The sequence below is a fragment of the Scophthalmus maximus genome, chromosome 9 (genome assembly GCF_022379125.1).
Source record: "Scophthalmus maximus strain ysfricsl-2021 chromosome 9, ASM2237912v1, whole genome shotgun sequence".
In the NCBI taxonomy this organism is placed as follows: domain Eukaryota; kingdom Metazoa; phylum Chordata; class Actinopteri; order Pleuronectiformes; family Scophthalmidae; genus Scophthalmus; species Scophthalmus maximus.
In genome coordinates, this window is record NC_061523.1 from 10,843,035 (window position 1) to 10,865,484 (window position 22,450).

General features: G+C 42.2%; 2 protein-coding genes across 14 annotated transcripts; both read right to left on the reverse strand.

Moving 5' to 3' along the window:
* Positions 1–46: 46 nt before the first annotated feature.
* Positions 47–5,003, reverse strand: gcna (germ cell nuclear acidic peptidase). Of its 3 annotated transcripts, none has more exons than XM_035649383.2 (13): positions 4,933–5,003; positions 3,673–3,775; positions 3,037–3,229; positions 2,879–2,951; positions 2,718–2,767; positions 2,500–2,566; positions 2,338–2,408; positions 1,822–2,238; positions 1,547–1,712; positions 1,313–1,457; positions 1,083–1,218; positions 705–909; positions 47–613 (listed from the first exon to the last, which is right to left on the reverse strand). In XM_035649383.2, exons 2-13 carry the CDS (start codon positions 3,760–3,762, stop codon positions 382–384), a joined length of 1,845 nt encoding a protein of 614 aa, XP_035505276.2. In that variant the 5' UTR covers positions 3,763–3,775; positions 4,933–5,003; the 3' UTR covers positions 47–381. The 3 variants fall into 3 exon arrangements, with proteins under 3 accessions (XP_035505276.2, XP_035505275.2, XP_035505274.2); XM_035649382.2 differs by lacking the exon at positions 4,933–5,003 and adding an exon at positions 4,124–4,249; XM_035649381.2 differs by lacking the exon at positions 4,933–5,003 and adding an exon at positions 3,977–4,232.
* Positions 5,004–5,282: 279 nt separating this feature from the next.
* On the reverse strand, positions 5,283–19,074 carry LOC118319195 (UDP-N-acetylglucosamine--peptide N-acetylglucosaminyltransferase 110 kDa subunit). Of its 11 annotated transcripts, none has more exons than XM_035649373.2 (23): positions 18,691–19,074; positions 16,885–17,035; positions 15,813–16,056; positions 15,624–15,692; positions 12,184–12,300; positions 11,997–12,076; positions 11,331–11,538; positions 11,091–11,231; positions 10,892–10,992; positions 10,464–10,617; positions 9,919–10,020; positions 9,593–9,790; positions 9,149–9,307; positions 8,934–9,023; positions 8,666–8,791; positions 8,318–8,488; positions 8,104–8,220; positions 7,705–7,875; positions 7,527–7,574; positions 7,167–7,319; positions 6,825–7,077; positions 6,506–6,629; positions 5,283–6,421 (listed from the first exon to the last, which is right to left on the reverse strand). In XM_035649373.2, exons 1-23 carry the CDS (start codon positions 18,725–18,727, stop codon positions 6,241–6,243), a joined length of 3,195 nt encoding a protein of 1,064 aa, XP_035505266.1. In that variant the 5' UTR covers positions 18,728–19,074; the 3' UTR covers positions 5,283–6,240. The 11 variants fall into 11 exon arrangements, with proteins under 11 accessions (XP_035505266.1, XP_035505263.1, XP_035505264.1 ...); XM_035649370.2 differs by having other exon boundaries at positions 11,343–11,538; positions 16,885–17,065; XM_035649371.2 differs by having other exon boundaries at positions 9,611–9,790; positions 16,885–17,065.
* Between the last annotated feature and the right edge of the window lie 3,376 nt (positions 19,075–22,450).

Consider the following 22,450-nt stretch of genomic DNA (forward strand, 5'->3'; position numbering starts at 1 on the left):
CAGATATAGTTATCCCTATATAAAAATGTCAAGGGTCCATTTCAGATATGGTCAAGATTAAACTTTATTTAAAGAGTTCATAACTTTAAAGTCAAATGTTTAAAAACACAATCATAAACATACGCACACAAAAGACACAAAGACACACTCAGGAACATTAACTTGCTATCTAGGCTCAGTTTTTTCCCGTTTCACCAGGTCCAGTCTATGATCAAATACTGACAAATACAAACATGAAAAGTATAAATATTGAATCAAGATGAACAATCCCAGCTGCTTTGTGATGTAAGACTAGTTGATGGAGGTATTTGAGAATCTGAACAGGGACTCCTGTGATTGTGCGACTCAACGCGGCATTTATGTACAGTTACACGCAAGATCTCAGCTTTGACTGAGTTTAGTCTTGGAGGCAAAGTCTGCACTGAGCTTACGCATCACTTCCCCGTGGCTTTGTCCCACTAGCTCCTGTCGCGCAGTCCCGTAATTCTCTTTGACGAAGTTGGCAAAAGGCGTGGGAGCACGCGGCTTGGAAGGGGTCAGCAAGACGAGTTGACCCGTGCAGAGGGCGCACACAAACCGCTGTGTGTCCAGTGATTTGGAATGACGGCCGATACTGTGAAGAATCATGTGGAAATGATTACCTGTCTGCAAAATGAATATTAAGGAATGATGTGAGGTTGACAGTTGAATTTGACTTGACTTACGAGTTCTGACAGCGGGTGCACTGGTATTGGAATTTGTATTTGATATCATAGCTGTGGCAGCGAGTGACCATGGGCAGCTCGGGATGAACCACTGTGGCCTTGCGGGCATAGAGCTTCCAGAAGGTTCCGTGCCCGTCCCTTGCGCCATTGATCAGCCATGTTGCGGCGTGACACATCTCATGAATCAGTGTGTCCCTGAGACGATCTGGGAGGGAAGGACAATAAAGAAAGACTGGGTACTTTGATGAAGAGATTCAATCAAAGTATATATATATATATATTACGATTTTTCTATGTATGGCAGATATTTACATCTGGGAACAATAAAGCAGACAGGGCTTGTGTTCCATTAGTCTCTCAGGGCTACTGAAACATTACCTGCAGAATCACAGACTTTCTCGGACAGTTCGATGCGGGCGTAGCGGCTCCCCCCGCCTCGCTCTTGCCCCGTGATACAGTAACCAGCTGTTTTCCGCATCTTCTTATTCCAGGTCACTTGCATATCAACAGGAAGCTACATAAATAATGTAAACGAAGCGATTAAACGTGAACTACCGTGAACTAAATAAATGATATAAACAAAACAAGGGGGATTTGTCGGTCATCACCTTACTGTCGAATACACTGATATTGTACAGCTGGTAGAGTCTACTGGTGAGGTCGCCCTTGTTCTGCTTGAAGCGCTGGCCATAGGTGGAGCCAGGGAGTGACAGTGACTGCAGGAAGCAACCTGGGGTCTTACACACCACCACCCTAAAAGGAAAAGAGACAAATGTCAATTAAACAATCAAAATTGTCAGAATATTTGTTCCAACATTCAAGGTTGTACGTAGAGCTGGTACCTGCTGGTGGGGCCATGTCTCGGCTCGGTCTGACTGACCGTGGGCCTCAAGGTGGTGAGTTTCCCTGGTGTTTTCACATTCAAAGGTGTCTCCGCTAATGTTTTGGTGGCTGATGTTGTGCGTCCCTTTACAGGAGGAAAAAACACAGGCGGCTCCTTGCTGTACTCTAGATTTAAAAACAAACAAAACCAAGATATTACCACCGTCTAAACTACAATGAATATAAAAGCAAGAACCTGCTTTTTTGTCTGTGACAGTAAAAATAAAACAGTTACCTTTGGTGTTCTTAGGCGAGTGTGTAGTGCTGGTGTGTTGGTTTTTCCTTTTCAGTCTCTCCAGAAGGGATGTGAACTCCTCCTCAGAACTGGCCGAGTCATCCAGCTTACCAGGTGCTGAAAGAGTACGCTTGGGAGACGCCGGTGGGGTCGGAGTGTCGTGTGGACGAAAAGGAAAAGGGGACGGGACCGGAAGCAAAGGCATTGACGGCGAACTGTTGTCTTTATCACACAGCAGAGCATTATCTTTGTTAGCTGTTGCCGGGGGTTTAGGTTTCGTGTGGCGAGTTCTCCAAGTGCTCTTGACCACAATGTTGTCATCGTCATCACTGTCACTGACGAAGACTGGGGACTCCCATTGAGACATCGGTCTCCTCAGCGGAAGCTGAGCTGCTGGAGTGTTGCTCTTCTTAGGCACTGCAAAACATCACCATCATACACATTAAGTTCCAAGCGGCTTCTCTTTGAAATATTACACATTAATGTAACGTATTAATAGCAATTCTAAGGCCATACCTTTCAAAGATAAATTAGTGTCAATAAAGTCATCATCTGATGAGAAGTCGTTCACTATGAAGCTTTTGAGGCTTTAAAGATAAAGACGGGTTAAGCAGATCATTTTAAAAACAAGATTTAGAGACAGAGACGGTGCATTTAAAAGGACAAACAAAAATGTACCTGTCTTCACTCGCACTCTTTGATAATTCCCTTGGCTTGGCACTCGGGGTTTTCACTCGTTGCAGAACTTCAATAGGTAAAAGGATGAATTGAGTGAAGAGTATTTCAATATCCATTAAAATATTTCCCTCAACATCCTACTGTTAAGAATTTAAATCATTTACTGACAAAAAGTTACATGTAATAAGAACTGTACCCAACAGGAAACTGCCACTTACATGTCTCAAAACCGTCGTCTTCATCAGAGCTCACCACATGAACATTTGAACTAAAAGGAGACAAAAGGACAGCAATGGTTTGTAAGTTAAACTACCATTCCCAAAACTTTGGTGAGACAAACTAAAACAAGACAAAAGCTTCATGAGAAGATTTGTCATACCTGTCTTTCTTTGCAGCACTACAAGTTTTCTGTGCAGGGGGCTTAGCTTTCGGTGTCGCCCTTCCCACAAGAACTATGGAATTAAAAAGGAAAAAGTGAACAAGTGTGTAATCTGCGTCACAAAATTCGACAACATTTATACAATTTAACTCACGCACACTGGTCAAAGTCGTCGTCACTGGACTCAGTCAACCACTTGCTTCTGTATTCGTTACTTTTGAAGCGTTGGTTCTCCTTCTCTGGGTCGTCCTCACTCCCGGAGAGGACAAGCTGGACGGGCGAAGCGGATCGATCCACAGGTCGATGCCCACTCGTGGCGGCAAGACGAGTCTTTCCAATTGTGCTCATCAGCTAGGAATCATGAAGACAGACAGACAAACATTGAAACTTACTAAAACCCAAAAGAGCATTTAAACAGACCTACAACTAACAATTATTTTCAGAAACTCAAACTGCTTACTATCGTCTTGATTTATCATTTTGTCAATGAAATGTCGGATAAGAGTGAAAGATTCCTTTTAAATTATGCACAGCTCAAGGTAACTTAAAATAACATAAAAACATAAAATCCTTGCATTAAATAAATGGAAACCAGACAGGTATTTGTTGGTTTTTGCTTCCAAATGAGAAAAATATGCAACTATCATAGCTGTAGATCAGTCTATGGACTGATGTCACTTGGTGTTTGCTTGTGAATTGTTCCTTCTCCCTGCAAGCCAACAGATATTCTATTTGTCAACAAGTTATTTAAATAGAAGGAAAAAAAAATGTCCATAGTTTGATAAAGTACACACCTTCTTCTCCACCGTGTCCAGTCCTCCCTTGTCCGACCACCCCATCTTCGCAGCAACTCTTTCAAATAACTTGCAGTTGTCATCATTCATAGTTTCCTCTGCTCTGTGGAAACAGTGAACACACCAGCGATCAGCCATTTAATATTCCAAGTCCAACACTAAAGGCAAACACGTGACTTATAAGCCACAACGTTGGCCTTGCTGTCGGTAAGTGTGTGTTTTTCTTCCCTAAAACGAGTTCATTTGTTAAGTTAGAACAAAAAGGAAGCTATACAAACAAAGCCACGCGATCGACAGAACTTACTGTTGCTAGGTAGGTTAGGAGCGTTATCGTTAGCACCTGGCTACATGAATTGACTTTTTGGTAGCGGTATAACGGTTTTTTCCTTTAGAATGCTTCAAAATTTAAAATGCACCGCGTTAGAATGTATTTCACTTGAGGTATGATTACCTCACGCGTTTCTGTCGTTCAAAACAAGAGGCAGAGGTCGAAGACTAGACAGACGTTACTTAGCGAATAAAAGCGAATTCAAATCTGGTTCTCCATTATACCGGAAGTTGTCACGGAGAAATTTGACCAATCGGAGCGTGGTTCAGGTGACACGTGACATTTCGTGTGCGACAGTGTTGAGCTCTCTTCAATAAATATATATTATTAATAACATCATGTTTTGACGTTTCTAAATATGAAATACTATCTATAAACTAAAATCGTCCTTACCAGTAATATAATACACGGCCTTCATAAGATTTTAACGTTTTTACTATTTCAGTTTCATCATTTATTGCTATTTCGCAGTAAATGTCTCTGCTGCAATATTCTAATAATGGCCAGTTAACTTTTATGAAATATGAACACAACAAAATTAAAACATCAAAATTTGCCCAATATTGTAAATACTGATTAATCTTTTACATATACTTAAGCTAATTAATATTGCTTATGACCGATATATAAGTACCAATGTGTAAGTCATGAAGTTATAAATGTTAATAAAAAAACAGATCAACAGACAGCCTAATGTAGGTTTGATTATTGTAAAGTTGCACTATCAGAAGCCTATTGACAATGATCTCCCAAGTTTGATGAAAAGGGACTTGAATTCAATACATTGAGAGAATTTGAAAGTTAAAATTTAAAATTAGCATTATTGTAATTTTGAGACAAAGACATCATGTAGGAACAAAAGACAGCCCGACAGTCAGCCTAGGACCCCACCCACAGGGGAGTGGTGAGGTGAGGGGGCAAGGGAAGCCTACCGAGCCAGCACAGACGATATCTTTCTGCCAGTCTATTTATTCATCCGTTCTTTCCTTGTGGGTGTTCCCCTGCAGCTGATCTGGGCCGTCTGTGTCAAAGGTGCCAAAAAAAAAAAAAAAAGGAATAACTCAAAGAAAATCCTAACACTAAATTTGTTGGATTCATTCATAGGTCTGTGACTGATCTTGGATTATCATTAATGTGAACAAAAAGACTGGCCATAGTGAGAAGTTACAGTAATGACAAGCAAGCTTTTAAATCAAGGAAACAAAAGTCTGTTGAAGATGTATTTTCATTGTTGCTACCAACAACTGAGTGGGTGTCAAACAGCACACGGTTTTGCCATCTCTATTTTTTAAATTTTTATTATTTTTGAGCCTTGAGGCATCTTTGACAGCATAGTAAACAGACAATACAAAAACAAAAACTGCTCAGAAAATACTTACCTAGGCTGTTCCTTGAGTAATTAAAAAAACAAGATCAATTTGTGTTTAGCTCCAACATCTAACCAGAAATTTAGGCCCTTTCTGATTACTTGAAACTCCCCTGTCCAATCATTTTTACAAGCAGAGTGTGACATCAAACAGAACAACAGCTACTGGACATATTCCTTGATTGACAACAAAATCAATAAAAGTTGGCGTTAGGTGAGGGGAAGAATCTTTATCTAGACCATATTCCTCGAATCTTGCACATCTAGCAATTGCAGTCAATAACAGCTAAACTAAAGAGCAGTTGCAATCTATGTTTAATAATTGCATGTTAAAGCTGATGAAACGCAAGTCAGAGCAACATTTTTCATGGCGCAACATTGTCCTTTTAAAACTCACAACACTCTTTATCCATTTATAAATAGATCAACAAGTAATGATGGCTGGGCATTCCCTCCACAAGCGGTAATTTGTCCTGTGTGCACACTGACAGGAGAAACAACATCCACTGATCCAAGTACTGGAGGGGTAGGCAGGGCATTCACTAACCTGTCATGCTCATCAGATATACTGTGTTTTAGGACAAGAGTCTCAGAGTGGCTGCCTGAAAGTCTCAGGCTCCATCTGGCTCAGGAAAAGCAGGTGTGTGAGGACTGTGATGGGGATCAAATGTGTACATCTGTTGGCTCCTTTACAAAGAAGAGTCCCATGAATAGTAAATGAGAGTGATGGAGACGATGGTTCGGAGATCGAGAGAGGCTGGAGTGGAGGCTGACCATTCAAGCTAGCGTGCAGACAAAAAAAAAAAAAAAAAAAGACTGGTGAGGGCTGCACATGGCTGGGGTAAAAGTGAAAAGAAATCAGTGTGCTTCCAGTTCAGGCATTCTCACTGGTCTCCACTGTCTGGAACTTGACCATGTGTTCTGGCTTGTTGCCATTGCTGTGGTGCTCCCACATCTGCAGATAGAGCTTCTCCAGTTCTGTTGAGTACAGCTTGGTGTTGAAAAGTGGGCTGCAGATTCGCTGCTTCCAAACACGAGCTCTCACCATCTTCAGGCTGAAGGAGACAAAGCGAGTGGTCAGGTGTACGGGTTTAAATAGAGAAGATGTTTTTAAATGATGTTGCTCAAAATCTACTTACTATTCCATGTCAGAGCCCAGTTTGACTGCTATATCCTCATAGTCCTGGCGACTATGGGCTATTAGCTCGGGGCAGCCCAGACAGTTGAGTTGTGATGCAGCCACACGGGAAGCAAGGGTCTCACCTTCACAAAGTGGATTTACCATTAAAATAACAGCATTCACTTCATATTTGTCCAACAGAACAGAAGATGCTTCAAACTAAAATCAGAAAACTTAAATTTGTAAAATACTCTTTACTTCCAAAAATGTTCAAGTTAGAATGAATTTGTCAAGCAAATTGGTTTCAAGTCCATCTCTCAGAAGCCCTGTGTCCTCACCTGGCATGGTGACCATGGGTGTTCCAGCCCAGAGAACATCCATGCCTGTGGTGTGACCATTACACAGAGGAGTGTCCAGGCACACATCAGCCAGCTGGCCCCTTCTCACATGCTCCTCCTTGGGTGCCACAGGAGAAAAGATGATGCGAGAGCCAGGCAGACCCATGTTCAGAGCGTACTGCTGGATGTTGGGCTCGCCCACTGCAGGGAAGCGAAGAAGCCACAGCACGCTATTGGGCACACGCTTCAGGATCTGCAGCAAGGAAGGGAGTTTTAGAAGTGATCAGAGTGCTCAGCTGAAGGAACAGTCAAAGCAGTTATAACAAAGTGTGTCTGACTTACGTTGGCCCACATTTGAAGAGTAGGGGGGTCAATCTTGTAGAGCTGGTTGAAGTTGCAGTAGACAATGGAGTCCTCTGGAAGACCATACTGGGAGCGGGTTGTCACAACGACCGTGCGTGGCACCTCCTCGCCAGTGGCAGCTTTGTTATTGATCTGAAGATGGGGGCACATGTTTTCTTTATCAAGGTGGAGAGGTCAAAATGTTTTTGTAGGACTGGTGTTGATTGTTTGAACCAGTTAATATATATATGCTGCCAAGCCCAGATTGAGGGGTTAATTTGAAAACCTGATCAAACGTGCCACCGTTCCCCCTCACCAACAATTCTGCACTTCCACCTTACTTTCATGAACACGCCATACCTTTATGGACACAGTCTGAGAGACTACAACCTCATCTGCTGAAAAGAGCTGGAAAAGCGGCAAGCTAAATTAATTTGCTGCTCTGGACTTTGTCTCAGCATTTGTAGACACTTTGGGCCCATTCTAAGTATCGCAATATTTGCATTCGTATTGATGAGTGCTTCCAAGCCAGACATACCTGTGTGGTGGCCAGGCCATTGCTGACAGTGAAGCCATTGATCGTGACCTGGATTTGACCCTGATTGATCATGTTGATTATTGCTTCAGCTGCTGTGTTCATGGGAATCACTGGCATGGAGAGCGCTCCATTTGTGTCCCCAGCAGCTTCCTGGTTGTTGTCACACTTCATCTGGTCACAGAGAACAGTTTTGAATTAAACGCTTAAATATAGTTCAGCGTTACATCATTCAACAACATTTTCTTTCAATCCTGCTTTGTCAAATCAACAAAATAACATGAACAAATAGTGAAACAATGCTGTCTAGAGGTCCGAGACTTAACTGTAGTGCTCGACTCGCAATGAACTAACAGTTTTGCCAGTGATGCATAAAACAATCTCTGGGTTCTCATAACTCACCTTTATTACTTTGACATCGGGCAGACTGTCCAAAAACGCCTTCACATCAATACCATTAAGAACAATGCGGTTGTCAAAGATGTGTCCATTCGACTTGAAATCGATCACTGCCTTTTTCTGTGAATTAAAAAAGAAAGTGTTTCAAAACACCCTGATTATACTGATTGTAGTTACTTTTCTTTCGAGGGGGGGCGTGAAATTATGATGGACCGACCTTGAGGTGAGGGAACATGTTGGCGTGGTCTCCAATGAAGAACGTATTGGGCATGTAGGCCAGTTTTTCTGAATACTGCTCAGCTACCTCCAGTGGTGACGTCTCCTTGTCAGTGATGATGTAGTCCATGAAGGGAGCCCCACTGGTTCCTGGATAACCCAGCCACATGGCCTAGTGAATGGAAAAAGACCAACTATTAATTGTGAGATCTTTGACGTAAACCATTTACTGTTAGTCTCCCTTTAAAAAAAAAAGTATAAAGTGAATGTGAGTGGAGATGCAGTAATCTGTTTTTATAGGTAATATCTTGCCTCAGCACACAGCTTTCAGACAGTTAAAAGAGTTTACCTGGATGGGGGCAGGGCGGAGGGCAAACAGTTCATTCCGGGCACCTTTGGTGTATCCGTTCATGTTGACCAGAATGTGGACTCCGTCCTGATGAATACGATCAGCTGCCTTTCCATTGCAAGGGATCTGGAAGAGAAACGTACCATTTTCTTACTTTTGCCAAAATGAAATACCACATAAATTAAACTCAAATTATTATGGTTATATACTCATTGAATATTAAAACCCCCCACCAAAAAACAACACAAATCCAGGTCATAAGGGTTACCTGTGAGAGGTCTGTGAAATGATGAGCCTCTGCTACCACTTTGACACGGAAGTTGGTGCTATCATCAGGGCTAAGCGCATAGCAGAACACCTGAAGGAAAATGATATGCTTGGGTTAAATAAATAAATAAATATGCAAACTATCAATAAGCAGTATACTGCATTACTTCCCAAGTTAACTTGGTAATTTCTAGAATTAGAATAAGAAATATCTACCTCAAATTTCTCAGGATTGTGCATTCCAGGAATCGACTGCATCAGATGGGAAGTGGGGTGATTGCCAAAGTCAGAGCTGACGTAGCCGATACGCAGACGACCACCACTGGCCTTCAGGTCCTTGGGATACTCAAAAGCAGGTTTGTGCAGTGCATTGATCTATGGGATAAGCAAGAGTATAAGATTACAACTAAAGCATGACAACTGATTATTTCTTAATTTGACTGACTTACTGGTACATTGACATTTGTTAATCTCAAATCATGTCCTTCAAATACCCATACCCTTATCCCAGCAAGCAACCCATTCATCATCATTCACCACTTTTTCAATTAGGTCAAATACATCCAGAATTTTGCCCAACCCTTACCTTCCACATATCCAAGCAGACAGCCACTGCCATCACCACCTTCCATCCCCCAAAATGAATTAAAGGTTACTTGCTTTGATCGTTTTGAGTACCTTGTCCAGGCATAGGTTTCCATGGCGTTCAGCAATGGCCTTGCGGAAGCCGTGAGAGAGTGGGTAAAGCATGCTGTGGTGTGGGTGCACTGAAGGCAAGCGGTTCTTATCCAGCTGGTCGGCCACAATGCTCACAAGCTTCTTCATCCGCTCGTCATAATCTGTCCAGTCGCACACGATCTGGAAGAGTGAAAACAATAACAGAGGTTAGAGGATGTACTTCTCAATGAACAGCAGCACAGATAAATAATTTCTGCTAGTACTGTATGGCAAATGTTGAAAAAAAATAAAATAAAAAGCATCTGTACCTGTAGGCAATGTGCCAAGTTGCAGTAAGCATCAGGGAAGTCTGGCTTGAGTTTCAAGGCTGTGCGGTAAGATGCAATAGCCTCTGGGATGTTTCCAGAATCCTAATAGTAGAGAAAGACATTAAAATACAAAATCAAAATGATGAATTTTTGTATCTTCATGAGTCAGAAAAGACAAATATTAACACATCTGCATCAAAAAGAATATTCCAGTCATTTGCAACTCTGGCCTCATTGTTCTAGTATTTGATTTGATCATTGGGTAAAAATAATAATATCACAGGTTTATCGAGGTTGCTGACTTCCAAGCTCTCGGACGCACAACAACAGATGGACATTTCCAACTGTGTGGGCATTATCTGCCAACACCATGAAGGAATCATATGACATCCTTTTGTTAACTTGTGTATACTGGAGCATAGACGGCTCCAAACTACCGGGGCCAAGCAAAACCATATGGGGATTTAACACATTTTCTCAGAAGTCAGCTTAAATGAAAAACAAAAGATAATCATGTCAAAGTTAATAACAATAATTATTCATACCTTGTGGATAGAGGCCAGGTTGCTGTGAGCATCAGCAAAGGCAGGGTTAATCTGGATAGCACGGGTGTAGCATTGAAGTGCTCCTTGTACGTCTTGCATTTCCTTCAGTGTATTACCCATGTTTGAGTAGGCATCAGCAAATGTGGGGCTGATTCTAAAAATCACACGACAATTGTGTAAACAGTCATGTAAGAATGACATTACATTTTCAACAGTCTCTGGTAAAAGCATAAAATATAGCGTGAACTTTTTGATTAATGAAAAAATTACCAACTGCCCAGTTAAATTGTTCAGAATATAAAATTGTGTTGTGCTATGTTTCCTAAGTGGTGGGATTGCTGAGCAGTGATGTCACATTGTGCCAATACAAGTACCATAGTATAACACCACAGTAACACAGTGAGCAGGGCCCTGTAGCGGGTACAAACCTAATGGCCTCTTTGTAGTGCATGAGAGCCTCCTGGAGTTTTCCCTGCTGCTGCAGGACACTGGCCAGGTTAGAGTGAGCTGCAGCAAACTCTGGGAACACCTGAGTAAAAACAAAAAGGCTTACAAAGAAGAAAAGTACAAGAATGCCATGCCCACAAACAGGGAAACATAATTATGAACAGTTGATTGTTCGCTCACCTCTAGGGCTTTTCTGTAGAGCTGGACTGCATCCTCAATGTTGCCCTGCTCACGCTTGATATTTGCCAGGTTGTTAAGAGAGTCTGCATGGGTTGGACACAAACGCAAGGCCGTGTTGTAGCACTCTTCTGCTTCAGAAACCTGGGAAACACAATGACATTTTGAAAGTTAAAATCATCGTCAGTGACACATATTGAAGATTTTGTTGTTTAAGACTTAGTCTAGGCTTGGGACACACACCAACTTCCTTACATTGCCTTTCTCCTTAAGGGCATTTGCCAAATTGCAGTAGGCGTCTGGGAAGTGGGGCTGCAATTCAATGGCGCGACGGTAGGTGTCAATAGCCAGGTCAATGAGACCTTGCTCGTAGTAGACGCAGGCCAGGTTTCCATGGACAACTGCATGGTTGGGGCTCAGACTCAGGGCTCTCAGGTATCCAGCCACAGCCCTGGAAACATTTCACAAGGTTCAGACACAAGCTCAAAGACAAACTGAAATCTATAACTGCCGTTCTCATCTTTTTAGACTACCACCAACAAGCCTTTACAGGCATCAAGTGTGCATTGCAAATTTGTACAAATTTTGAACAACTTAATAACTATCAGAGCACAGTGTATACAATTCCAGAGTTATTGTTGAAAATAAATCCAATGGTTCAGGAGCTGACTTACAGCATGGATCATGAAGGCAGTTCTGCAGATGCAGCTAATCTGCCCTGGCTAAACAATGGCATGTGAAAACACAGCTGCAAGGTTTACACAGACGGGAAGGAACTCAACAGAAAATGTTCTTGACTCATTCTAAAATCCCACTTGAGGTGAGGCACGGTGGTGTCAATTAGACAAAAGACTAAACATGAATGTATAGACAAAGTATCATACAGTTGATGTCCTGATTTAGACTCACCGGTCAAAGATTCTGGCTTCCTTCAAAACGTTTCCTAAATTGATGTAAGCGTCAAGGAAATTTGGATCCAGAGTGACAGCCTAAGATCAAAAACAAAGTTTAAAAACATGTGATAACACAAAGATATGTCCAAACAAAGTAGTGGGATTGAAGAATGCCCTAAAAATTGACAAATCATGCGACTGACCTTTTCAAAATGGTGTATGGCCAGCCATATCTCCCCCTGGGCGTTGAACACGCACCCCAGGTTGCTCCAAGCCACTGCAAAGTTGGGCTGAGTCTCAATGGCTTTCAGGTAACAAGCCTTCAGTGGGTTTACAATGAAAAACCATAGGAAAGGAGGAGTAGAGGTAGAATGGGAGGGGTATAGATTGTAGAAGGGAGGACAAGGGAGTGTAAAATAAAAATAAATAGAAGATTGAGAATAAAAGCAAGAAAAAACAAAAAGGGGCAGAGAAAGCAAAATTAGTGACTACTCTCCATCATGGCAAAAAGTGAGTCTACAGCACGGGCTCGCTTGCGCAAAAGTCTGCCGCGCTAAGCTGCATTGCTTTTTCCTACGCTGCGCAAATCCAACCAAAACCCACACGTAGGCCATCATCCTGCAGTTATGATCCCACTCACCAAATGTAGTGGTTCCCACATACAAACATGGTCCTTTAATAATATCAATATTTTAAATAATAAATTCAGATGTCTCCACTAATGCTGTATATTCTATGAAAGCACTATAACTCACAACCTGGGATGATTGACATTTTGTGTAGGTGATGGTCCCTGTAATGCAGGCGCAACAAACGCAAGTACGCGGTGTGTGTCTATTGCCACCATCACCACATCAACCATAAAATGCCGCTTGCGTGACCTTGCTGCTGGCAAAGGTCATTGCGCTTCGCCGCTGCGCTCGCTGAATGGCCAGATAAGAGCTGCAGACCACCAACCCCTGGCAGAACACCTGCGACACCAGACTGGCACACACTCAGCGCCCATTAGATATCTCAGAATTAGGGGGGGCTGTGGGGAATAAGATATCAACCAGGGGCTACACTTTTTTGAATTTGAATTTTGAACATGACAGCCAATCGTAAACAATGAACAGTCTTTTGCTGTTGGGTAGGTAAATAGTAGTTATTGCACATGTTTCTGAGAAGCCAATTTTATGTCTGAGATTTTGGGGCATTTGGGAGCGAGGCTGGCTGCGAGTGGGGAGAGGTCCACAACAAACAGGCCAACAGGAGTGAGAGGGGTGGGGGTCGCATGCATGCGCTCTCCGCCTTTTGGGTTTCTTGGAGGGTATCGCTGCGCAGCCCCTGCGCTACTGCAGACTCACAGCGCACTATCTGCATCATCATCAGAACGCTGCAACTCCAAATAAAGAAGGAAAATCAAAACAACATAGGAAAAATAACCAACATGTAAGAGTTAGAGGGTTCTTACTTTTTCACGATTATTGCTTCCACATCCAAGTTTCTTTTTACTTAATACAGAACTGGGTAATTAGTATAGCATATTTTAAGAAATGCTTACTGTAATTTGTTTTGTTACTTTTTTCTTTTGCTCTTCAAAGGAAGCCACAAGACAGAGGAGCTCAAGCATAAAGTGAGGTGGTTTTTCTTTTGTTGGCAGTTACAAACCCGTTACCATATTTTTGGACTTTGTCAGAGTGGTGGCCGCAGCTGGCTGGAAGAAGAGGAGAGGACTGAGGCTGCCCTAGTGTTCCTTTCCGCCAGGCACCTACGCAGGAATAGTGTCACCCACCTGAAACCTTCTAAATAACAATATCAGTTGTGGAAAAACCAAAAGAGACAAAATCAGAAAACAAGATCGTTAGTAAAGTTTTCAAAAAATACATTCTTCCTTAAATATGGAAATAAAACAGGTCCTTCCAAATCACAACAAACAAACAAAACAAGAATATTCTTAGTTTTCATTCATGCAATGAATGTTTCCTTTCAAAGAAAACAAAAGGAATGCTAACAGGTAACAGGGAGGGAAGAAAGGCTTTTCTGTGTTCAGTTTATCAATGAAATATAGTTGGGCTTCCAGATGTTCATCAATTCGTTTTGCATGTCAAAGTACAGGAGGGCAGTTACTGGCTTGATCTTGCCCAAATGAACTGATCCCAATCCTCTGGGAATAATATTACATATTTAAAGAAAAAGGGAAAAAGAATTATTCATTGCCTTTTATCTGTTCATTTTGCATTTTCATGAAATGTTTTCGAAAACTTGGATTTCTTTATCCTGGCCTGCTTTCTTGAATCCTGGCCAATGGGGTAGGGAGAAAAGTCTGTGGTTTAATTATTTGTATCTAGAAGCCTCCACAGCTCTGAAATAAAGAGGTCATCGCTTTTGCCGCGCGTACGTCTGTCTTTCTAGCCCAGCATCTGACGCAGGTGGTGGAGTGCAGATTGTGAGCGGTCTGCCTGACGCTGCTTGAACCATTTCAAGGTACTTGAACATTAACTCTCTTAAACCCATCGTTTAACAATACTAAGCAATAGCATGGATGTCAGAGTTGATATCCAGCTGAGTAAACACTTCATTATCTTTTATAGAATGAAATAATGCACTTGTGCACGTGAACCAATTGGGCATGGTTGAAGGGTCAGGAAGACAGCTCCAGGCGCGCACTCCACCAATCCTTAGCAAGCGCGCGGGGGGGTGGAGCGACAGAGCAGGGGAGTTTGTGACTCCCTGATGCTCCTCCCCACTCCTTTACCCCCCTCTAGCACAAAATAAGATGGCCTGTATCCAGTGAGACAACTCCACATATTCAGATTTGATTTGACCCAACCCAGGGACCCCCTTGTAATACAGACACAAGTTTTAAAGTGGCAAATAGAAGTGTTACACTTCTAAAACAAATTTAATTCACACTGGCAGCAACTGTACTGACAGCGAAATGAAACCAAACCCTTTGTCATTTGGGAACTTGATAATATTGGAGTATAGCAATTAGGTTAGAAACCATCTCATCTTTTGCACTGCAAAGTTCAACTAGCTTCTCATCAGTTCATGTATTCTTCAAAGACCGAGCCAGCATTTTCCCTTCAAAAACAACTTTATGAAAATGCATGGGCCGAGGTTCAAGAATGACCAAATGGATTCAATGTGTCAATTTCAAAACTCCAGCCTTTCTTCCTGAAAGGGGAGGGGCTGACCTCTGGTGAAAGGTCGGGGTAAAGCAAAGGACATTGGAACTAAAAGTGATACAGAATGGGGACATAAGTAATGCGAAGACTATGCTGAAAAAACTCATGAAGTGAAAATTCATGACACTGTCTAAAAAGTAATCAACATATAGTGTGTACTATGATTCAAAAAAATTAAGAAAACCTGGTTGCCTCTTATGGCTGTGGACTCATTCCAGTCCAATATTTCCAATGGTTTCTGGTAAGTTAGGGGTGAGAAGCTCTCTGTACACTATTTTCCATCCTTCATTTTGCAAAGGGGGTGGAAGAGCAAGGATTCCACGTGGCTTAAAAAATCCAAAAGGAAAAAGGGGACATCTATGGCCTTAATGGGGGACACTAAAAACAAAAATGTGTGGACAAGAAAAAACAAAAAAATAAAAATAAAACCCGAAACAACACATCTTTACAAATGCCAACCCGATGTAACGTACCTTGGCCTCTTCCAAACGCCCGAGGGCTTTAAGCAAGTTGCCCAGGTCACTTCGCACACAATAAAGATCCTGAGGGAAGAAAAACATTTTTGTATTGCTACAATAAACCATATGTGAATGCATTGTTTGGGTGTTTTTTTCAGAGTTTTCAGTCAATTTAAGGATTTATGCATATGTCATTTCACTTACAGGGTTGTACTGTAATGCAGACACATAAGCCTGGACTGCTCCTTCCATGTCCCCTGCAGCCACCAGAGCAGCTGCCAAGTTGATGTATCCATCGATAAAATCTGGCTTTAGTCTTAGAGCATGGCGATAGTGCTCTATGGCCTCCTGCAGTTGGCCACGCTCCTTGTACACGTTCCCCAGGTTGGAGTAAGCTTCAGCCAACATCGGGTTCTGTTTGATGGCCAAAGTGCTGAAGTGCGCAGACCTGTAAGGCCACAACGGAAACATAATGGTTAGAACAGTGAAGGGAGCGAACGGCAGCGTCGGCTTGATGTGTCGTGTAGAGGCGGCAGCACGGTGCGAGAGATGAAAAGGAAAAACTTGAGTGTTTACACAGCCCATCAAGATGCATGTCCTTAGAAATGTTGAAAACATGAATACATGACACACGGTACAATATATGTATATTTCACTAAACTTATTAAATGCAATACTTACGTGTCAATTTTGCAAATTAATCACCACAATAACAGTATACTCCAAATGAAGCGGTAGTGATGCATCTCGAATGAAGACTATGCACCATATTTGGCTTTTATTGTCTTGTTTCCTTGAGATAAACATTTTTACTTAATAAACAATGAAAGCTCACCGGCCAAACTGACAGCATTACAATTCCATCACAATAATTGCAGCCCTTTTCTGTCAGATTTCTGTTAGTGCTGTATTTGACAAGAGGACAACAACAACATACTGAATTCAAATTCACTTTGGAGTAAACTGCTGGAAATGGGTGCATTGAAGGAGTTGAAAAGTGTAAAGAAGAACAAAAATGTAAACTTGCAACGCACAACACCCGAGTCCTTCACCCTGGCAACTACAAAGAAATGTATCCCCACCAACATAACAGTGTTAGAATTGAGGGGATAGCATGAGACCATATGAAACCAAGCAACAGGATTTCCAGCACAGCTGTTGCGTTTCACTTCGCAGGACCAGCTGTGTGCTTTGGAAATCACAGACGACCCATTATTCTTTGCCACTTCCACGCCAAATGCTCAGTGTGCGTTTGGTCCACCCCCCCACACCTCACCTGTCGAGTCTTCGGCACTGGAAGTGGATGGAGGACAGGAGCAGCAGCACGCCTGTGTTATCAGGCTCCTGCCTCCACAGCTGCATGCAGTGGCGCTCGGCTGCCTCAAAGTCCCCGGACTGATACTCCCGGTGCGCCAGCTCGGCCAACCCTTGGAAGGAAAGCATACGTTTTGTCGGTTCTGGAGCACCAACACAGCCCAAGGAGGGGGGAAACAACACGTTAGAGGTGATGGAAGAAATTAAAGCAGACAGATGAAAACACAAAAATAAGGAAATGAATCTAATGCTGCCAATGAATAATAACGGTTTGAACTCAACAGAAAACAAGGAAATGAGCAACATCAACAGAACAATGATATTTGAATCAATTCAATGAATGCAATCATAACGTTTGGGAATTTTACATTTCAGTTTTACTTCTTGGAGTCCCAGTTGAAGTAAAAATCTAATTTGTGGTCAATTTTATTCCTAAAGAAATATATGCTTGTCTTGGAGTTGCACTACTAAAGTTACTGCAGAGGACTGATAATAACTTCATAGTCACACATAAAATATTATTATTCATTTCTAAATGTTTCAGTACACTACGTAGCTTTAGGGACGTTTTGAAACATCAGACTGATTGAAGTGACAGTCAGTTAGGAAGATGTTTTTAGTGAGATACTGTTTGTCATTAAAATAAACTAGGATCCGCCCTCACAAAGTCATACAAAATATGGAGAAGATGGAGAATGTGATGAAAAACAGGGAGGGGGGGGAGATGGCACTGGGAGCATTGCACAAGTTCTGGCAACACTGTAATTCTGTCACTTTATACTTTAATGCCAATTCGGCTTGATGAGCAGCAGGTATCTATAAATAATTGAATCCCATTCACTTGTTTTGAATGCATTTTATCAAAGTTTCTGATTAGCATTACTCAGCTCATTGTGTAACTGTATTCATCATCATCATCTTCAGTTTTTATAGGATCAAAATACTGTCAATGAAGATTAACCTGCAGGGACACTTGAGCTCAGGAGGTGTGGCACAAACAGCATGAGGCACAAAGTACTGGTTTCGGGACATTCCGACTTTGTAGGAATAAGCACACGCCTGCAAATCGATGCCAATGTGCCCGTGCATACTGTACATTGCGACCGCAGCAGATCAGGTTCACCCACCCATGATAACTACGCCCTCGTGTTGGTACAGTGCTGCTGCTGCAGTCGTGGCATGACATGGATAAAAATCAGCCATCGACCTCGGACACCTGCGCCAACGGGCTTGTTCTAACAGAGTGGTCCCAGTGTCGTGCACTGGATGTCGACAGTCATGTCGGGTCGCGACGCTTCAGCGGGGGCCGCCATTTTCTGTTGCGTAACACAACACAACGGCGTCTGGACGACAGTCCGGGCTACATGATGGCTCCCAGCGAGTCGCGGTCAGACAAACCCGACGACGGGTGTGTTCCACTTCTGTGAATCCCTCGAGGTTTCACTTTAACACACTTAACCGTGGGCGTCAGCATCATTTTCTCCAATGTGATCCATCCGTTACGCACGGAAGCTAACTGCTACACCCGATGCTAGCATTACGTTACAATTAGCCCGCGTCAATCGCTGATGTTCGAATTTCATAAGCTCCTATTGCTCACAATGCCTCCACGTTGAGTTATATTCGTATCATGTCAACGAGCCTCGGCCGCTGGCCACCAGCTCTGTCCAGTATGACGCCGCAGCACACGGAAGACTGACTCGTCGCCTCCACAGCCCGCTGCGCTATGCTCGCCATTCCTGTCGCTGGGTAGAGAGAAGCAACCAACCTGTGCTATCGGCCACGTTCCCCACGGAGCTCGCCATCTCCTCAGACTTCGTGTCCTGCACGGCGGTCGTCAACGTGTCTCCTTGCAGATGGACCGTTTCAGAGAGAAAAAAAACGCGCGACGATCTTTTTGTCGACTGCGACCAGCAAGCACGTTGCCAGGCAGGCTAAGTAGCTCACTAGCTAACTTGCTCTTTGATTTTTCGCAACCTCGCGCGGCGCTTACTGTTGGTCTTGCAGCGGTCAGTTCAGAACTGAGTATTAATTAATCATCTAGCCTCATCGGAATATCTAACCTTTACTGGTGTAAACTAAAGCGACACTTCGAGGTTCGAGATGATTTCCTCCTCACGACGAGGCAGCTATGAAACATGAAATGGCGTAATGGGTGGGACTAATTTTTGGAGAGAAACTAGATCCGCAAATAGGCATAACGACGAAACGTAAAATATCGTATTTGTAAAAAATAATAATTCATTTGATGTGAGCTTGAAGTATTGAAGTATTTCTTTTTACTTGCCTTCTTCTATGAGTTTCACCTGCTTCGTATAAAAATGCTGAAAACATAAATTACCAGTAAGATTGCGCGGATGGACACATTGGTGCGGTGACACGGAGTGCAAATGATAGGTCACTGCTCTAGAGATAAAAGCAGCATCAGTGCTTCAAGTGAATAACGAGGGAACAAAATTTAGATTTCGAACCGGTATTACATCTAAATATGTGCTTATGTGAGCTGTGTACAGGGTGAAAATTTTACATAATGATACAGGAGAACGATTAATGGTGAGAGTGCCCTAAAATACAGGGTTGCATTGAAGATCCTGAATATAGTGCGCTGTACATTAATATCAGAAAATGGACGCCTTATACTTACACACTACACAACTGTGCATATTAAATTGCCAGAATGCAGATTACCTAACATTTTTATCTTGGATTCTACAAAGAGTGGGCCCAAACAACTGGATTGTTTGGCAGTTTTGTGAAGGCAGTAAATTAATCCTGCTTAACAAACAGCAAATGAATTGTACAGTCGTTTATTTCAATGACAAGAAAAACAGGGACAAATTCGTAAAATATAACACAATTACAAAGATGAGCTGGTACCCATGTTATATAATGTAAATTTTGTATTTAATTGTGTGTTTTGGTTTAAAGATTCCTGGGTCTGGGGGTATACAAAATTCATGAAAAGCAAGACTAGCTAATGCAACCCACGTCCAGTTTTAGTCTTGTGCAGAAGAGCTGTACCTTTTTATAACAATTTCTTTGATCTGTTTTCTCTATGGGATCCAAAATGTATAATATTTAGATACTGGGCTGGAAAAGCCCTGTATGTGGGCTGCTGTACAGATGGTATGCAACATTCACAATCACCAACAGGGGGCAACCTATTTCAAATAAATATTTCTGGAGCCCTGCAAAGTGGCTTTAAAACTTTGAACAACATTCAGTCTATATTTTGTTATTTCTGCAGGTCCCATATATATGATATTTTTCCAAAAGGATCATCTTGCTTGTTTTATTATAGCGTTTGTATTCTGCAATTGTTGCACATCTCCCACCTCCCAAAAAGAACCTCTTCTTCATTTTTTGCGCATTTTGATACAACATTATAAATTTATTTCAAACCTCAGTTAATATTCATCTGAATCCCAGATTACAGGCAACATAGGCTCCCATTTTGTCCTCTTATTGTGCACAGTCCCTTTTCAATTCACACGCTTAACACGTCAGTTTCAAGGACGTGGCCCGTGAAGTAATTAATGTGCCACTCTGCCCTGAAGATGTTAAAAGGGGGCTACTGCCTGCTGCACCCCAGCTTTTCCCATAGCCCCTCTATGGGAAAACGGTTGACATCATTGCCCATGTTGGCTTTGCTCTGTGTGCTCAAAGCATGCATAGGCTGCAGGGTTTGTGTACTCTTCCACACGACTCTCCTTTGCTCTCACCCTTAACACTGCTCAGCAGTCACTTGTGCACAGAATGATGTCATGGGCGCTGTGTGTCTTTGGCAATTCCTTCTGACATGCTTTATCTTTGTGCAAGCTACAGTCACTAGGAAGGCGGTCGGGGTGACTAAAGAGTGGGTGACAGCCCACCACAACAGACCCTGCTTTCACAGAGGCTATTTTAGGAAGCACGTGAGAGCAAGGGGTTCATTCACTCACAGGTCAACTTAGACCGGTCGCTATTAAAATCTCAGCTCGGCCTGGAGATATTGGGAGTTTGTTGTGTTTTGTTTAATTGCCAGGCCAGAATATTCTGCTTCCAAATGACTGGCCAAAATGATTTCAGCCCATTTATTTCAAGATAAGATCCAATGCCTGCAGATGACCCACATTATTTGCAGTGTTTTGGAATGTTTTCCACGATACTTGAATTGGGTTGCTTTGTGTTCATTAGTTGACATTTTTTCTCCGTCCAGTAACTCAAAACACGCCATGTCTCATAAATGCATTAACACAGACAAACATATTTTCGAATGTTCTCTTGCTCGCTCACATCTGGAACAGCTACCACGGGCAAGTGGCTATATCACTACCAATCTACAGTTTCAGGCTTACTGATCAATGAGTGCTCTTGATTTTATGTCAGTGCTATTGGTGTTTTCCAGAGTTGCAATAATTATTAGCTGATGCTGCAGGCCTGAAGAGATGCCTGAAATGGTATTTATTTCATTTTCTGGATGAAATCAGGCCCGACCATCTGTTTAAATTGCCAAACCATAGAAATTTATGAAGTAGCTGAGATTCACTTAATGATGCTGACATAGCAAAACATGACAAAACTGATGATGGTAACTAAACCAATTGCCATGTAAATGAATTCCCCACAAGATAGGATATTTACAACCGATCCTGCAGCTTTTTGTTCCAGACTTGCCTGTAGGATTATAACTTGCATGGGAAGGCACAGCCATTAAGTAGACTATGTGCCTCCTGAATTTGTTAGCTGATTTCACATGGTGATGGGAACAATTACAAATGGCTACACATTCAAGATCGCTTGTAAATGGTAAATGAGATGAAAGTTCAGATTAAGTAAACGGCCGAGAAGCAGACAACCATAATCTCTGCACGAGTGCAACGCTTTATTGCTTCTCCAGATGGCCTCCAGGGACAGACATATTTGTCACTATAAGCTTCCTTCCCTGTAAGACAGGCAAGAGAAAAGACACAAAACAAAGGCATTTCCTCAATAGCTCTGCCGCCTGCTGTGATTGTTGACACACTAACCCAAGATGAAACTGAGGCAATTTTTTAAAGTGTTACACTTTTACATCATTGTAATTTAGTGCATTACAGCCCCTGTGCTAAGAATAATGCCCTCTGTAGAAAACACTTGGGCTTCTCGCTGCCATCTATGTTAATCATCAGGTACGAGAATTTTGATTCACGCTCCTGGCCTCTATTTAAGACATTCGTCAGGTGCAGATGGATCTTTTATAGCCACATATTTTGTGGTTAGAATTTGTGTCTGGGCATCACAACTATGCAAAAAAAAAAATGCACTGTTGTAAACTGTTTCTGTTTGAAGTTACATTTAATACTCTTCCAGGGTCATGGCGTATAAACTATGCAGTACAGGTGGAAAAATACAGACAGTCTGTTTTAAATTACTTTCATATTAGTCTAAGTTACTGAGTGCAGATGAAAGGAAAAAAACATAAGCAGCTGATTGTTATCATTCATCATTATTTAAGTCACATAACAACTCTTTGAAGTACTTTTTGTATTGCTCTAGGTTACTTTACA